At 44.2% G+C, this 18,330-nt stretch overlaps 1 protein-coding gene across 1 annotated transcript in view; it reads left to right on the top strand.

Annotated features, from left to right (window-relative positions):
* The window catches only part of metap1 (methionyl aminopeptidase 1), a 39,934-nt gene that overhangs the window by 12,178 nt on the left and 9,426 nt on the right, over nucleotides 1-18,330 (top strand). Inside the window, exons 4-5 of the mRNA XM_083792474.1 lie at nucleotides 2,303-2,363; nucleotides 16,808-16,899. Coding sequence (XP_083648600.1) covers nucleotides 2,303-2,363; nucleotides 16,808-16,899 — 153 coding nt within the window. The remainder of the gene's footprint in view (nucleotides 1-2,302; nucleotides 2,364-16,807; nucleotides 16,900-18,330) is intronic.

Here is an 18,330-nt window from a genome sequence, read left to right as displayed (position 1 = left end):
ACTACGGCCTCACTATCCCCTGTTGAGTCTATAAACTACGGCCTCACTATCCCCTGGTGAGTCTATAAACTACAGCCTCACTATCCCCTGGTGAGTCTATAAACTACGGCCTCACTATCCCCTGGTGAGTCTTTAAACTACAGCCTCACTATCCCCTGGTGAGTCTTTAAACTACGGCCTCACTATCCCCTGGTGAGTCTTTATTAAACTACGGCCTCACTATCCCCTGGTGAGTCTATAAACTACGGCCTCACTATCCCCTGGTGAGTCTATAAACTACGGCCTCACTATCCCCTGGTGAGTCTATAAACTACAGCCTCACTATCCCCTGGTGAGTCTATAAACTACAGCCTCACTATCCCCTGGTGAGTCTATAAACTACAGCCTCACTATCCCCTGGTGAGTCTATAAACTACAGCCTCACTATCCCCTGGTGAGTCTTTAAACTACAGCCTCACTATCCCCTGGTGAGTCTTTATTAAACTACAGCCTCACTATCCCCTGGTGAGTCTATAAACTACGGCCTCACTATCCCCTGGTGAGTCTATAAACTACAGCCTTACTATCCCCTGGTGAGTCTATAAACTACGGCCTCACTATCCCCTGGTGAGTCTATAAACTACAGCCTCACTATCCCCTGGTGAGTCTATAAACTACAGCCTCACTATCCCCTGGTGAGTCTATAAACTACAGCCTCACTATCCCCTGGTGAGTCTTTAAACTACGGCCTCACTATCCCCTGGTGAGTCTATAAACTACAGCCTCACTATCCCCTGGTGAGTCTATAAACTACAGCCTCACTATCCCCTGGTGAGTCTATAAACTACAGCCTCACTATCCCCTGGTGAGTCTTTAAACTACAGCCTCACTATCCCCTGGTGAGTCTTTATTAAACTACGGCCTCACTGTCCCCTGGTGAGTCTATAAACTACGGCCTCACTATCCCCTGGTGAGTCTTTATTAAACTACGGCCTCACTGTCCCCTGGTGAGTCTATAAACTACAGCCTCACTATCCCCTGGTGAGTCTATAAACTACGGCCTCACTGTCCCCTGGTGAGTCTTTATTAAACTACGGCCTCACTGTCCCCTGGTGAGTCTATAAACTACGGCCTCACTACCCCCTGGTGAGTCTATAAACTACAGCCTCACTATCCCCTGGTGAGTCTATAAACTACGGCCTCACTATCCCCTGGTGAGTCTATAAACTACAGCCTCACTATCCCCTGGTGAGTCTATAAACTACGGCCTCACTATCCCCTGGTGAGTCTATAAACTACAGCCTCACTATCCCCTGGTGAGTCTATAAACTACGGCCTCACTATCCCCTGGTGAGTCTATAAACTACAGCCTCACTATCCCCTGGTGAGTCTTTAAACTACAGCCTCACTATCCCCTGGTGAGTCTTTATTAAACTACGGCCTCACTATCCCCTGGTGAGTCTTTATTAAACTACGGCCTCACTATCCCCTGGTGAGTCTATAAACTACAGCCTCACTATCCCCTGGTGAGTCTATAAACTACGGCCTCACTATCCCCTGGTGAGTCTATAAACTACGGCCTCACTATCCCCTGGTGAGTCTATAAACTACAGCCTCACTATCCCCTGGTGAGTCTATAAACTACAGCCTCACTATCCCCTGGTGAGTCTATAAACTACAGCCTCACTATCCCCTGGTGAGTCTATAAACTACGGCCTCACTATCCCCTGGTGAGTCTATAAACTACAGCCTCACTATCCCCTGGTGAGTCTATAAACTACAGCCTCACTATCCCCTGGTGAGTCTATAAACTACAGCCTCACTATCCCCTGGTGAGTCTATAAACTACAGCCTCACTATCCCCTGGTGAGTCTATAAACTACAGCCTCACTATCCCCTGGTGAGTCTATAAACTACGGCCTCACTATCCCCTGGTGAGTCTATAAACTACAGCCTCACTATCCCCTGGTGAGTCTATAAACTACGGCCTCACTATCCCCTGGTGAGTCTATAAACTACAGCCTCACTATCCCCTGGTGAGTCTATAAACTACAGCCTCACTATCCCCTGGTGAGTCTATAAACTACGGCCTCACTATCCCCTGGTGAGTCTATAAACTACGGCCTCACTATCCCCTGGTGAGTCTATAAACTACAGCCTCACTATCCCCTGGTGAGTCTATAAACTACAGCCTCACTATCCCCTGGTGAGTCTTTATTAAACTACGGCCTCACTATCCCCTGGTGAGTCTATAAACTACGGCATCACTATCCCAAAGGGAACCCCACGTTGAGACTAATTATTTGTTGTTGTTGTTCTGCAGACCACCATGAGGCTAGTACCTGGAGACATCCAGAGACCAGACTACGCAGACCACCCACTAGGTAAGCTGTGTGTGTGTGTGTGTGTGTGTGTGTGTGTGTGTGTGTGTGTGTGTGTGTGTGTGTGTGTGTGTGTGTGTGTGTGTGTGTGTGTGTGTGTGTGTGTGTGTGTGTGTGTGTGTGTGTGTGTGTGTGTGTGTGTGTGTGTGTTTTGAAAGGAGTCAAGGGATTTGCATGTCTTAATGACTGTTGGTAGGGCGTTCCGCATTTTGGTGGCCTAGGAGCGAAATTAATTCAGTCCCTTGTTTGTGGCATGGAGTAATTGATGGGGGAGAAAAACTGTTCCTTTTCAAAATGACTGAAGACAACTTATTTTTTACCATTAGTTCACACTGGCACTTAACGCATTTTGGACGGGAACGCCTTTGGGTTTGTGTTTTAAGCATTATGTTATACTTTAGCTATTGAAAAATAGCAGATCTGCTATTGTTGTAGCCCTGGAACATGACTCTCGTATTCATACGAGAGTCATGACGTAACTTCACCCTGGTTTTTGCGAACGCTACATTTACAAATAATTAAAATATATAAACATTCGCATTTCAAATATAAAGTACTCACAAAGTGTCCCACGGGTGTTAGTTAGTAGCAGCGCCAGCGATTAGAATTTCTGCATCCCGCGTTGTTTAATAAAAAGCATTTTTATCCGAGGTGTTATTTTGCCATTGGCTTTCAACTACGCGCCCCTATCGGTCGGGAGGAGGGTGGCACTCGGTGTGTTCGATATAGGTACGCTGACCGCCCTGCCAATACAGACTAATAGGCGAGTGCGCTCCCGGTGTGCAACTGTGGATTTCCCAAACGAACCCCGTTTGAAAAAAGTAGCCAGGGAGCTCGGACAAAAATGCTTTTTATTAAACAACGCGGGACGCAGCAATTCTAATCGCTGGCGCTGCTACTAACTAACACCCGTGGGACACTTTGTGAGTACTTTATATTTGAAATCTGAATGTTTATATATACAGAAATCTTGTAAATGCAGCGAGCGCAAAAAACAGGGCAAAGTTACTGCATGACTGTCATGATAATCATCATGGCAGTCATGTTCCAGGGCTACTATTGTTGAAACATCGTGAACATGTGGCACACATCTTTGAATATAATATTCTTTCAGAGTGAATGTTTTTTTAACTCAAATCTTTGTTTCTGGGGAGGGGGGGGGGGGGGGTATCATATTTTCAGATGGGGGTCGGCGGCCAAATACATATAATTCTTTGGGGTCCTTGACATTAAATAGTTTGAGAACCACTGACATAGAAACATGAGTTTTTTTTTTTGAAAACTGTCAGGATTTATTTATACCTGTGTAATTTATTGCATTGTATTCTTCTATTGATATGTATAACCTTTTTTAAGTATAGTGAATAAACGACAATTCACTTCCCAGCCTTGTTGCATCCTTTTTATGACCCCTAGACTAGGGATGCACCGAAAGGGAAATTCTTGGCCGAACCGAATATCAATATTATATATCTTTTTTTCCTACCATTGCTGTCATGGCTATACCTTAACCCATTCTGAACGGGCACCCGTTTTGGTGTTGGCATCATGTTATGCTTTAGCTATTGAAAAATAGCAGATCTACAAGCTCATATCGCGCCACCGAGTGGCGCGATACGAGCTTGTAGGTCTGCTATTTTTTGAAAAATCGAAGAACGACTGACATTTTTTAGAATCTGATCTCAGGTCAGAATGGGTTCGTCAGACCAGTGTGTGTCCGGCGGAAACCTCGTATGAATCTGATCTCAGGTCAGAATGGGTTAAAGCTACCTGATTTATGGCAAAATAAATGGTTATGGCCAAACTTAACTTAAATAATAATCACTATTATGGGTCCATAAAACATGTATTCAGCTCTTTTGAATGCATTCATTGCATACACTATTCGGTGACATATTTTCTGCCTATTTTGGCCGAAACCGAATAGGCCGAAAATGCTTTTTTAGAATATTTTCTGTGGCCGAATATTCGGTGCATCACTACCCTAGACCTAAGGGAATGTAACAACATTTGTAGTAGGGATGCACCGATCCGATACTCGTATCGGAGATCGGCGCCGATCCAGGCTAAAATTCTAGATCGGGTATCGGATCGGTGGCCGATCCATTATCCGATCCGATCCAATCCGATAATTATGTGTAATTACAGTATGAAAACAACTCTACCTCCTCTGTGACACAGCAGTGTAGTATTGACAGTATAACATGTGGAATGCAGCCAGGCTAGCCTACGCACACATTAACCTGGTCTAATTGTTGCACAGTTATTTAATAAATAATTCAGTGCATTTATATCTGTTTGTTACATTTTGTTTTACAAAGTTGGGAAAGTAATGTTTAAGTCAAGCCTTGATGTTGCCTTACACAAAATAATGATTCCAGACTCCACACAGTGAGGCATATACAGCTTAATAGGTTATTACGTTTCTTTGTGGGGGGTATCGGATCGGTACTCTGTATCGGCAGATACTGGACCCCCATGTATCGAAATCGGTATCGAATGCCAAAAAGACGGATCGGTGCATCCCTAATTTGTAGACTGGTGGGTCTGAATGGGTTAAATAAGGATGTGGAGCTGATGGAGCCCACATAATACTGGATGGAGAGTATTGGTCTGAATGGGTTAAATAAGGATGTGGAGCTGATGGAGCCCACAGGATACTGGATGGAGAGTATTGGTCTTAATGGGTTAAATAAGGATGTGGAGCTGATGGAGCCCACAGGATACTGGATGGAGAGTATTGGTCTGAATGGGTTAAATAAGGATGTGGAGCTGATGGAGCCCACAGCATACTGGATGGAGAGTATTGGTCTTAATGGGTTAAATAAGGATGTGGAGCTGATGGAGCCACAGGATACTGGATGGAGAGTATTGGTTTGAATGGGTTAAATAAGGATGTGGAGCTGATGGAGCCCACAGGATACTGGATGGAGAGTATTGGTCTGAATGGGTTAAATAAGGATGTGGAGCTGATGGAGCCCACAGGATACTGGATGGAGAGTATTGGTCTTAATGGGTTAAATAAGGATGTGGAGCTGATGGAGCCCACATAATACTGGATGGAGAGTATTGGTCTGAATGGGTTAAATAAGGATGTGGAGCTGATGGAGCCCACAGGATACTGGATGGAGAGTATTGGTCTTAATGGGTTAAATAAGGATGTGGAGCTGATGGAGCCCACAGCATACTGGATGGAGAGTATTGGTCTGAATGGGTTAAATAAGGATGTGGAGCTGATGGAGCCCACAGCATACTGGATGGAGAGTATTGGTCTAAATGGGTTAAATAAGGATGTGGAGCTGATGGAGCCCACAGCATACTGGATGGAGAGTATTGGTCTAATGGGTTAAATAAGGATGTGGAGCTGATGGAGCCCACATAATACTGGATGGAGAGTATTGGTCTAATGGGTTAAATAAGGATGTGGAGCTGATGGAGAGTATTGGTCTTAATGGGTTAAATAAGGATGTGGAGCTGATGGAGCCCACAGCATACTGGATGGAGAGTATTGGTCAGAATGGGTTAAATAAGGATGTGGAGCTGATGGAGCCCACAGCATACTGGATGGAGAGTATTGGTCTAAATGGGTTAAATAAGGATGTGGAGCTGATGGAGCCCACAGCATACTGGATGGAGAGTATTGGTCTGAATGGGTTAAATAAGGATGTGGAGCTGATGGAGCCCACAGGATACTGGATGGAGAGTATTGGTCAGAATGGGTTAAATAAGGATGTGGAGCTGATGGAGCCCACAGCATACTGGATGGAGAGTATTGGTCTGAATGGGTTAAATAAGGATGTGGAGCTGATGGAGCTCACAGAATACTGAATGGAGAGTATTGGTCAGAATGGGTTAAATAAGGATGTGGAGCTGATGGAGCCCACAGGATACTGGATGGAGAGTATTGGTCTGAATGGGTTAAATAAGGATGTGGAGCTGATGGAGCCCACAGGATACTGGATGGAGAGTATTGGTCAGAATGGGTTAAATAAGGATGTGGAGCTGATGGAGCCCACAGCATACTGGATGGAGAGTATTGGTCTTAATGGGTTAAATAAGGATGTGGAGCTGATGGAGCCCACAGGATACTGGATGGAGAGTATTGGTCTGAATGGGTTAAATAAGGATGTGGAGCTGATGGAGCCCACAGGATACTGCATGGAGAGTATTGGTCTTAATGGGTTAAATAAGGATGTGGAGCTGATGGAGCCCACAGAATGCTGGATGGAGTATTTTTAGGGGAACGGTTCTATTTCTGTAGTGTGTGAGAGGATTGCTCTGGGGCGGGCCAGGATATCGATACAGTCTCTGTCAGGAAGCTAACCTTGTATCTACATTATTACAACTTGTTTTTTTTGTTCAGAACGTCATAACTTGTGTGGCATCGCTACAAATTTACTACTTTTGTCAGTTTTCCACAAAAGTAGCAAAAAAGAAAAGCCTATACTGTATGTTGGGTTTTATACATATTTGAAGAGGTCATATTTTTTTATTGTAATATTAACCCATTCTAGGCGGGAACCCCTTTTTGGTGTTTTAAGCAATATTTAAAACTTTAAAGGTATATTCAGTGATTTCACTTAATTCAAATATCACTTATTTTTTTGTTTTGTTGTGATAATCCTCCCTACTATAGAGTGTGCTGGCCATATAAGGAGTTCCTCCCTGGCCCCAGTTAACCCCTGGGGGTCAAAAACCTTAGGTTTCGTTTTTGACTCTCTATCCTGATTGGACGAAAGGCTGGGTCCCACAGCCAAAAACGAAACCTAAGGTTTTTTGAGTGAAATCACTGAATATACCTTTAACTATTTTTGAAAAATCGTGAAAATGTGGTGCAAACATTGGAATATTCTTTCAGAGCGACCGGTTTTAACTCAAATCTTTGCTTCTGGGGGTGCCCCTGGAACAACATATTTTGAGATGGGGGTCGGCGGCCAATTATTGGCCCAGTGCACTGTCGGATGTGTAGTTCTATGTACTCTAACCAGCCCATAGATGGCCCAGTGCATTGTGGGATGTGTAGTTCTATGTACTCTAACCAGCCCATAGATGGCCCAGTGCATTGTGGGATGTGTAGTTCTATGTACTCTACCAGCCCATAGATGGCCCAGTGCATTGTGGGATGTGTAGTTCTATGTACTCTAACCAGCCCATAGATGGCCCAGTGCATCGTGGGATGTGTAGTTCTATGTACTCTAAGCAGCCCATAGACATTATATATAGACCGATTCCGTAGCGGGTCTCATGGTCGCAGCCTACGTATTTCCTGTAGGCGGACTCGACGTAGCTGCGGGGGTAAAACCCTCACCAGGCGCACCTCTTCCACTACAGTGAACGGCAGAGTGACTGATGTTAGTTTGCCTCAAACTTTACTCCTTTACCTGCTTTTTTACTAACACTAACATTACAAAGATGCCCAGAACATCGAGATGAACCTGTGTAGTTTATGGCTGCTCCAACAGTAGTGGCAACATAACAAATAAAATAAAACGGAATGTCTAATATCCACCTCGGTGGCGGAGACCAGAGCCATTGAGTAATGGTTGAGACAAAGCAGTGAAAGATACATAACGCAAGTCTTACCCAATACCAAATATTTCTGTTTTATTAACACAAGGCTGCTGTACTTTATACCTCATACTTTAAATGCTTAGTATGAGGTATAAAATACAGCAGCCTTGTGTTCATAAAACAGAAAGATTGGGTATTGGGTAAGACTGGCGATATGTATCTTTCACTGCTTCGTCTCAACCATTACTCAATGGCTCTGGTCTCAGCCACCACGGTGGATATTTTGACATTCCGTATTTATTTATTTTTTATGTTGCCACTACTGTTGGAGCAGCCATAAACTACACAGGCTCATCTCGATGTTCTGGGCATCTTTGTAATGTTAGTGTTAGTAAAAAAGCAGCTAAAGGAGTAAAGTTTGAGGCAAACTAACATCAGTCACTCTGCCGTTCACTGTAGTGGAAGAGGTGCGCCTGGTGAGGGTTTTACCCCCGCAGCTACGTCGAGTCCGCCTACAGGAAATACGTAGGCTGCGACCATGAGACCCGCTACGGAATCGGTCTATAAAGGCTAGATGGCTCAAGGCTCTACTGGGGGTTTGTTTTGGACATACAAGGTTCTCGCCATGTTTCAACGTCGGATAGCCTTTACTGGGGGCTGGTTTTGGGACATACAAGGTTCTCACCATGTTTCAACGTCGGATAGCCTTTACTGGGGGCTGGTTTTGGGACATACAAGGTTCTCACCATGTTTCAACGTCGGATAGCCTTTACTGGGGGCTGGTTTTGGGACATACAAGGTTCTCACCATGTTTCAACGTGTCTCATCAAAGTGGCTACTTGATCTCCTGCTATTTAATCAACTTCAACTTATAGGCTCATTTCAACAGCTCAGGCATCTTATGGATTTATTTTGATTGTCAGTGCTATATATAATATATATAATAATATTAATGTGGAATAACATTTGATAACCTTGGGGGGGGAGTGACTTTAATTTCCATTTATTTACCAGGCGGAGAGATTCAGTCTTTTTTTATTTTTTTTAATGGAGCCGATAAGGAAGTGCAGAATTCCCAGCAGTTTTCATTAACCCATTAAAACTCATTGGCTGACAGCCCTCCCCTCTCCTCTCCTCTCCTCTCCTCCTCTCCTCTCCTCTCCTCTCCTCTCCTCTCCTCTCCTCTCCTCTCCTCTCCTCTCCTCTCCTCTCCTCTCCTCTCCTCTCCTCTCCTCTCCTCTCCTCTCCTCTCCTCACCTCTCCTCTCCTCTCCTCTCCTCTCCTCTCCTCTCCTCTCCTCTCCTCTCCTCTCCTCTCCTCTCCTCTCCTCTCCTCTCCTCTCCTCTCCTCTCCTCTCCTCTCCTCTCCTCTCCTCTCCTCTCCTCTCCTCTCCTCTCCTCTCCTCTCCTCTCCTCTCCTCTCCTCTCCTCTCCTCTCCTCTCCTCTCCTCTCCTCTCCTCTCCTCTCCTCTCCTCTCCTCTCCTCTCCTCTCCTCTCCCCTCCCCTCCCCTCCCCTCCCCTCCCCTCCCCTCCCCTCTCCTCTCCTCTCCTCTCCTCTCCTCTCCTCTCCTCTCCTCTGGTACTTAGTGCGGTCCACTGCCCGAGACGGATATTGATTAATCTCCGCCAAGTTGGCGATATCAAAACCGGTCGCATCGATAGTGGCGTGGCTATTGTTAGCTGCTAGCCTGCTACACACACATTCAGATTTTACGCGGGCCAGTTTCGAATTGCAGCCGTCCGTAGGTGCCCTTTGAGAGCGGTTTTGAAGGAGTCAAGGGATTTGCATGTCTTAATGACTGTTGGTAGGGCGTTCCACATTTTGGTGGCATAGGAGCGAAAATTATTTAGTCCCTTGTTTGTGCCGAATCTGGGTTGTAGGCCTAGAAGCCCTAGATGGTTCGTTGCACTCCCTCTGGTGTTGTGGGTGTGGACTTCGTTAACATTAAGGAAGTATCTAGACAGGTACATGGGTATCTTAGTGAAGTATTTAGACAGGTACATGGGTATCTTAGTGAAGTATTTAGACAGGTACATGGGTATCTTAGTGAAGTATTTAGACAGGTACATGGGTATCTTAGTGAAGTATTTAGACAGGTACATGGGTATCTTAGTGAAGTATTTAGACAGGTACATGGGTATCTTAGTGAAGTATTTAGACAGGTACATGGGTATCTTAGTGAAGTATTTAGACAGGTACATGGGTATCTTAGTGAAGTATTTAGACAGGTACATGGGTATCTTGGTGGTGTAGCCAATCTTGTGGACCAGACCCATTGCAAGATGGGAGAGTTGCACTCGACAGAGTGCACTTCTAGTTGTGACTATAGTAGTCAGAAGAACCATAATTGTGCTTCTTCTTTTCTTTTGTGCGATGGTTTTGGACACATTAATCCATGTGTGTTGAAGTGCGCGCGGTTCAAAGCGTTGAACGTGTTCCGTGTTTCAGTCATACATGATTTAAGGAGACAAAATGCTCCATCGCCCTGATGTATGGTTGCCTGGTAACACAGAGGACGGGCAGTTCTGTGTGGTCAGAAATAGCCCCCTCCCCCCCCCCTCCCTCCCTCCCTCCCTCTCTCCCCCGGAGTCTGCATTCCCTGAGCCACCGCTGTTTATGCACGCGCGCATAATCTTATATGCGTGAGCGTGCGCACACACACACACACACACACATTTTAATTATTTTATTTGGATCTGCACAAGAGGCGTAATACAATAGACCCAAACACTGATCAGAATTAGGTTATACATTATATGGTCCAACCAGATATAACTGCTGCACATGCTGCTTAACACACAGAGGGAAAAGAAGAAAAACTAATATAGCACATTGACATACTATTACTTGACACGACTAGACAGGATGTTTGTTTTGGGTTTTTTAAGCCACCTAGGGATAAATGAAACAACGCCTTCTCCAGACAGACAGACTGCCCATAGTAGCTGAGACAGAACAGTATTTAGCCAGCTTTTTTGCATTTGTTTTTAGCAATCCGCCCAATTGCAGACCCCTGAGCACAAGTTTATGGACATGGCCCAGACTTCCAAATACACACACACACACACACACACACACACACACACACACACACACACACACACACACATGTGAGGAAATCATCATTTGTGACTACATTTGACTGAGGGACTGCCATTGGATTTTTTTTTTTTAATTTTCGTTTTTTTATGTCGTATGAAAGCAGGGAATCATAGCTTCAAATAGTTTGACCAACCAGTTTTGGAGATATGGCTTATAGAGTAATGTCTTGCAGAGAGAGAGTTGAGAAAACAGGCTTGAAAGGTTAACTTCTGTGGTCTCTAACATTACACCTAGCTACATGTTTAAGCATTTTTTTCATATTTACATGTCTTCTGTGGTCTCTAACATTACACCTAGCTACATGTTTAAGCATTTATTTCATATTTACATGTCTTCTGTGGTCTCTAATATTACACCTAGCTACATGTTTAAGCATTTATTTCATATTTACATGTCCTATGTGGTCTCTAACATTACACCTAGCTACATGTTTAAGCATTTATTTCATATTTACATGTCCTATGTGGACTCTAACATTACACCTATAGCTACATGTTTAAGCATTTATTTCATATTTACATGTCCTATGTGGACTCTAACATTACACCTATAGCTACATGTTTAAGCATTTATTTCATATTTACATGTCTTCTGTGGTCTCTAACATTACACCTATAGCTACATGTTTAAGCATTTATTTCATATTTACATGTCCTATGTGGACTCTAACATTACACATAGCTACATGTTTAAGCATTTATTTCATATTTACATGTCCTATGTGGACTCTAACATTACACCTATAGCTACATGTTTAAGCATTTATTTCATATTTACATGTCTTCTGTGGTCTCTAACATTACACCTATAGCTACATGTTTAAGCATTTATTTCATATTTACATGTCTTCTGTGGTCTCTAACATTACACCTATAGCTACATGTTTAAGCATTTATTTCATATTTACATGTCTTCTGTGTACTCTAACATTACACCTATAGCTACATGTTTAAGCATTTATTTCATATTTACATGTCTTCTGTGTACTCTAACATTACACCTAGCTACATGTTTAAGCATTTATTTCATATTTACATGTCTTCTGTGTACTCTAACATTACACCTATAGCTACATGTTTAAGCATTTATTTCATATTTACATGTCTTCTGTGTACTCTAACATTACACCTATAGCTACATGTTTAAGCATTTATTTCATATTTACATGTCTTCTGTGTACTCTAACATTACACCTATAGCTACATGTTTAAGCATTTATTTCATATTTACATGTCTTCTGTGTACTCTAACATTACACCTAGCTACCTGGTTCTAAAGAGAGACACACACACACACACACACACACACACACACAGACACAGACAGACACAGAGAGAGAGAGAGACACGCACAGAGAGACAGAGAGAGAGAGCCCTTTGTTTTAGATACCACAGGAGGAGAGGAGACGGTAACCATGGTGACCTAGGTTTGCTGATGAGGTAGCGGGGCTGCGCTGGTTGTCATGGTTACCGTCACGGGCCCCGTGGAAGGCAGTCTGTTGTCTCAGTCTGTTGTCTCTGTCTGTTGTCTCTGTCTGTTGTCTGTCTGTTGCCACATCATGTGGCCCCCACTTTCACTTGATGCGGCCCTCAGGTTATATCAGAATACTGATATATTATTGATTTCAGCTCAGATTTCATTATACTTAATGACTAGTATTAAAATGTTATTGTGTTTTTGTGTCCAATGTATTTGTATTTAGTTCATAAAGTTATCACAACTAAAAAAAATGCATTTGAAAATCAATAAAAAGGTGACTTTTCAGGATTCTAATAAAAAAAAAAGCAAAAATATTTCTGTATTTCAATTCAAATGTAGCATAAATAGCTTATTTGCAAGCTCAAAACGGCAATTATTTTTAGTGTGGAACTATAGTGGCCCTCTGGAGTGAGTGTGGAACTATAGTGGCCCTCTGGAGTGAGTGTGGAACTATGTAGTGGCCCTCTGGAGTGAGTGTTGAACTATATAGTGGCCCTCTGGAGTGAGTGTGGAACTATAGTGGCCCTCTGGAGTGAGTGTGGAACTATATATTAGTGGCCCTCTGGAGTGAGTGTGGAACTATATAGTGGCCCTCTGGAGTGAGTGTGTAACTATAGTGGCCCTCTGGAGTGAGTGTGGAACTATATAGTGGCCCTCTGGAGTGAGTGTGGAACTATAGTGGCCCTCTGGAGTGAGTGTGGGAATACAGTGGCCCTCTGGAGTGAGTGTGGACCTATAGTGGCCCTCTGGAGTGAGTGTGGAACTATAGTGGCCCTCTGGAGTGAGTGTGGAACTATATAGTGGCCCTCTGGAGTGAGTGTGGAACTATATAGTGGCCCTCTGGAGTGAGTGTGGAACTATAGTGGCCCTCTGGAGTGAGTGTGGAACTATAGTGGCCCTCTGGAGTGAGTGTGGAACTATAGTGGCACTCTGGAGTGAGTGTGGAACTATATAGTGTCCCTCTGGAGTGAGTGTGGAACTATAGTGGCCCTCTGGGGTGAGTGTGGAACTATAGTGGCCCTCTGGAGTGAGTGTGGAACTATAGTGGCCCTCTGGAGTGAGTGTGGAACTATATAGTGGCCCTCTGGGGTGAGTGTGGAACTATAGTGGCCCTCTGGAGTGAGTGTGGAACTATATAGTGGCCCTCTGGAGTGAGTGTGGAACTATATAGTGGCCCTCTGGGGTGAGTGTGGAACTATATAGTGGCCCTCTGGAGTGAGTGTGGAACTATATAGTGGCCCTCTGGAGTGAGTGTGGAACTATATAGTGGCCCTCTGGAGTGAGTGTGGAACTATATAGTGGCCCTCTGGGGTGAGTGTGGAACTATATAGTGGCCCTCTGGGGTGAGTGTGGAACTATATAGTGGCCCTCTGGGGTGAGTGTGGAACTATATAGTGGCCCTCTGGAGTGAGTGTGGAACTATATAGTGGCCCTCTGGAGTGAGTGTGGAACTATAGTGGCCCTCTGGAGTGAGTGTGGAACTATAGTGGCCCTCTGGAGTGAGTGTGGAACTATATAGTGGCCCTCTGGAGTGAGTGTGGAACTATAGTGGCCCTCTGGAGTGAGTGTGGAACTATAGTGGCCCTCTGGGGTGAGTGTGGAACTATATAGTGGCCCTCTGGGGTGAGTGTGGAACTATAGTGGCCCTCTGGAGTGAGTGTGGAACTATAGTGGCCCTCTGGAGTGAGTGTGGAACTATAGCGGCCCTCTGGAGTGAGTGTGGAACTATAGTGGCCCTCTGGAGTGAGTGTGGAACTATAGTGGCCCTCTGGGGTGAGTGTGGAACTATAGTGGCCCTCTGGAGTGAGTGTGGAACTATAGTGGCCCTCTGGAGTGAGTGTGGAACTATAGTGGCCCTCTGGAGTGAGTGTGGAACTATAGTGGCCCTCTGGAGTGAGCGTGGAACTATAGTGGTCCTCTGGAGTGAGCGTGGAACTATAGTGGCCCTCTGGAGTGAGTGTGGAACTATAGTGGCCCTCTGGAGTGAGTGTGGAACTATAGTGGCCCTCTGGAGTGAGTGTGGAACTATAGTGGTCCTATTTTATGAAAATGTTAGTTTTTTTGTGAATATCGTTATTTTGAACAATATGTACTGTAAATTATACCGTATACGATCTAGTGCTCTTCTATGGAGGCATTTGGATCTGTCTGTCTGTCTGTCTGTCTGTCTGTCTGTCTGTCTGTCTGTCTGTCTGTCTGTCTGTCTGTCTGTCTGTCTGTCTGTCTGTCTGTCTGTCTGTCTGTCTGTCTGTCTGTCTGGTTCATTACTGAATGCATGGTCAGGAACCACATGCAGTACCCTCGCAGACCACCAGCAGTTGAAAACATCTAGTTGTGTGTGTGTGTGTGTGTGCAGTATGTGTGTGTGTGTGTGTGTGTGTGTGTGTGTGTGTGTGTGTGTGCAGTATGTGTGTCTACTGTGTGTGTGTGTGTGTGTGTGTGTGTGTGTGTGCAGTATGTGTGTGTGTGTGTGTGTGCAGTATGTGTGTCTACTGTGTGTGTGTGTGCAGTATGTGTCTACTGTCTGTGCGTGTGCGTGCGAGCGCGAGCTTGTGTGTGTGTTTGTGTTTGCAGTATGTGTGTGTGTACTGTCTGTGTGTGTGTGTGTGTGTGTGTTTGTGTGTGTGTGTGTGTGGGTGCGCCTGTGTGTGTTGTTTTAATGGTGAGATATCTCCTTCAGCAGCAGAAGTTGGTCTAATGGCAGGTATGACACACACACACACACACGCACACACACACACACACACACGCACACGCACATGCACACACACGCACACACACTCTCTCTCTCTTACTCTGTGGCGGTATTCGGCTACAACTAGGGATGCACCATGTCATCAGAATCGGCCATAAAAGCCCATATCGGACCGGTACCGCCCCGGTCTCACAATAATCCATACCGGTGTCAGTCCTGTCCGGTCTCACAATAATCCATATCGGTGTCAGTCCGGTCCGGTCTCACAGTAATCCATACCGGTGTCAGTCCGGTCCGGTCTCACAATAATCCGGATTATTTCATCTGTTTTCACCAGCAAAAAAATAAAAAAATGTACAAAAGTCATCAATGAGGTAAATATAAATCAAAAGTGTCTAGTACCTCTAGTCTAGAACAAAAGCCAAATCAAATAATTGTAAAAAAATAAACTTTACATTTTTCTACATTTAATGTGTACTGATCCCATTCAATACACAATTCGTTGTCGATGGAGTGTTTTGGCTACATTTAGCTGCTATAATAATAATACAGCCACATCTGGGATAACATCCGGTCCGTCACTAAATGCTAAACCCAACTGCTGTAGCCTAATACCTCACTGCTGTAAGTGGAGGTAGAGAGAGACATACATGTTTATCCATATTTAAAAATATGCGGGAGCCACTGCCTTATAGGGGCATTTGGTGTTATAGGAACACGCACGCACGCACACATGCACGCACGCACGCACGCACGCACGCACACGCACACGCACACGCACACACACACACGCACAGTGGGTGTCGCTACACTACAGGCTGTGTATGTGTGTTGCATGGCATATCGCGTGTACTCCGCGTGTTGTTGTACACGTGCAGCTGTGTGTGTGTGTGTGTGTGTGTGTGTGTGTGTGTGTGTGTGTGTTGTACAGTAGTAGTATGAGTAGTAGTAGTGTGTAGTTCTGTGGTTGTACCTGTATCTGCTTCAGTGATACTGTCTGCTCATCCTACAATACACACTTATAACGGACGTCTGTGTTGTGTTATGTATTCTTCTTTGTGTTCAATGTATTCTGTTTGTTAAAACGGGGAGTGGGGATGATTACTGGCTATTGTATGTATTGTACATGTATATGTACATGCATGCATTCTTATTGTTCTGTAAGATTAGAGCACTTAAAAAGCTGTCAAACAAACTATAGCAACGTGTTCAGAAGTCATCTTCCATATTAAAACCCTGACGTAACTCTTAATTAACAGTCTGGAATCTGTCCTTATAAAAGCTTAATGGTTAAATCGTAACACATTCACCTGCTTTGGCAGTATAATGCAGAACACCAGGAACATTATTACTAAAACAACATCTTCTTACATAATACATATTGTGTTATTCAATCACAATTTATGTGGGTGGAGGGGGTAATATGTGTCATATTAGGACATGGATTAAAAAATATATTCTTTTTTTGGTGGAACCACAAAAAAGTGGTTCCATTTGTACACTCATTGTTACTGTGTGTGTGTGTGTGTGTGTGTGTGTGTGTGTGTGTGTGTGTGTGTGTGTGTGTGTGTGTGTGTGTGTGTGTGTGTGTGTGTGTGTGTGTGTGTGTGTGTGTGTGTGTGTGTGTGTGTGTGTGTGTGTGTGTGTGCGCACAAACAGGCATGTCTGAGTCGGAGCAGTCGTTGAAAGGAACGTCACAGATTAAGATCCTCCCCCCTGAAGACATCGAAGGCATGCGCGTGGTGTGCACGGTAAGACTCCCCATGTGTGTGTGTGTGTGTGGTGTGCACGGTAAGACTCCCCATGCATGTGTGTGTGTGTGGTGTGCACGGTAGGACTCATGAATCGAAGAACGACTGACATAGAAACATAGCTTTTTCAAAAAACTGTCCATTCTGATCTCGGGTCAGAATGGGTTGAGCACCACTGATAGAGAAACATGAGGTATTTCAGACACCACTGATAGAGAAACATGAGGTATTTCAGACACCACTGATAGAGAAACATGAGGTATTTCAGAACACTGTCAGGATTTAGAAGACATAGTTTGTAGAATCAGACCTCGGGTCTAAGTGGGTTCATATGAAAACAAAAAGGTTTTAAAATGAAGTGATCTATCCTGGCCATGAGCTACCAATAAAGTGTGTAAGGCTGACATCTAGTGGCCACAGATTAACCCATTCTGACCTGAGATCAGATTCTATAAAGGTCTTCTACATCCTGACAGTGTTCTGAAAAAGCTATGTTTCTATGTCAGTCGTTCTTCGATTTTTCAAAAATAGCAGACCTACAAGCTCGTAGGTCTGCTACTAAGCTTTTGGTGTTTTAACTTGTAGATCGAAAAATCGTGAAAATGTGGAGCAGATCTTTGAATATATATTCTTTCAGAGCGAACGTTTTTAACTCAAATCTTTGCTTCTGGTGTGCGGGGGGGTGGGGGGTGGGGGTCCCTGGAACTACATATTTTCAGATGGGGGGGGGGGGGGGGGGGGGGTCAAATACAGATAATCCTCTAATTCTGGGGGTCCTTGACATGACAATGGTTGAGCATCACTGACCTATAAACATGGGTTTTTTTTCATAAAACTGTTAACATTTAGAAGACATGTTTTTGAAGGTCTAAATGGTGTAACTGTGGTGTGATTCCTCAGTTGGCCAGAGAGGTGTTGGACAACCCATTTTGGTGTCAGCATCATGTTATGCTTTAGCTATTTAAAAATAGCAGATCTACAAGCTCATATCGCGCCACCGAGTGGCGCGATACGAGCTTGTAGGTCTGCTATTTTTGAAAAAAATCAAAGAACGACTGACATTTTTAGAATCTGATCTTAGGTCAGAATGGGTTAATCAGACCAGTGTGTGTCCAGTGGAAGCCTCGTATGAATCTGATCTCAGGTCAGAATGGGTTTAATGGTGTAACTGTGGTGTTCTCTCAGTTGGCCAGAGAGGTGTTGGACATGTTTAAATGGTGTAACTGTGGTGTGATTCTGAAGGTCTAAATGGTGTAACTGTGGTGTGGTTCCTCAGTTGGCCAGAGAGGTGTTGGACATGTTTAAATGGTGTAACTGTGGTGTGATTCTGAAGGTCTAAATGGTGTAACTGTGGTGTGATTCTGAAGGTCTAAATGGTGTAACTGTGGTGTGATTCTGAAGGTCTAAATGGTGTAACTGTGGTGTGATTCT

The sequence above is a fragment of the Protomyctophum parallelum genome (genome assembly GCF_964188405.1).
Source record: "Protomyctophum parallelum genome assembly, chromosome: 20".
In the NCBI taxonomy this organism is placed as follows: domain Eukaryota; kingdom Metazoa; phylum Chordata; class Actinopteri; order Myctophiformes; family Myctophidae; genus Protomyctophum; species Protomyctophum parallelum.
The sequence above is the reverse complement of the archived record's forward strand: the minus strand, read 5'-3'. Positions and strand labels throughout refer to the sequence as shown.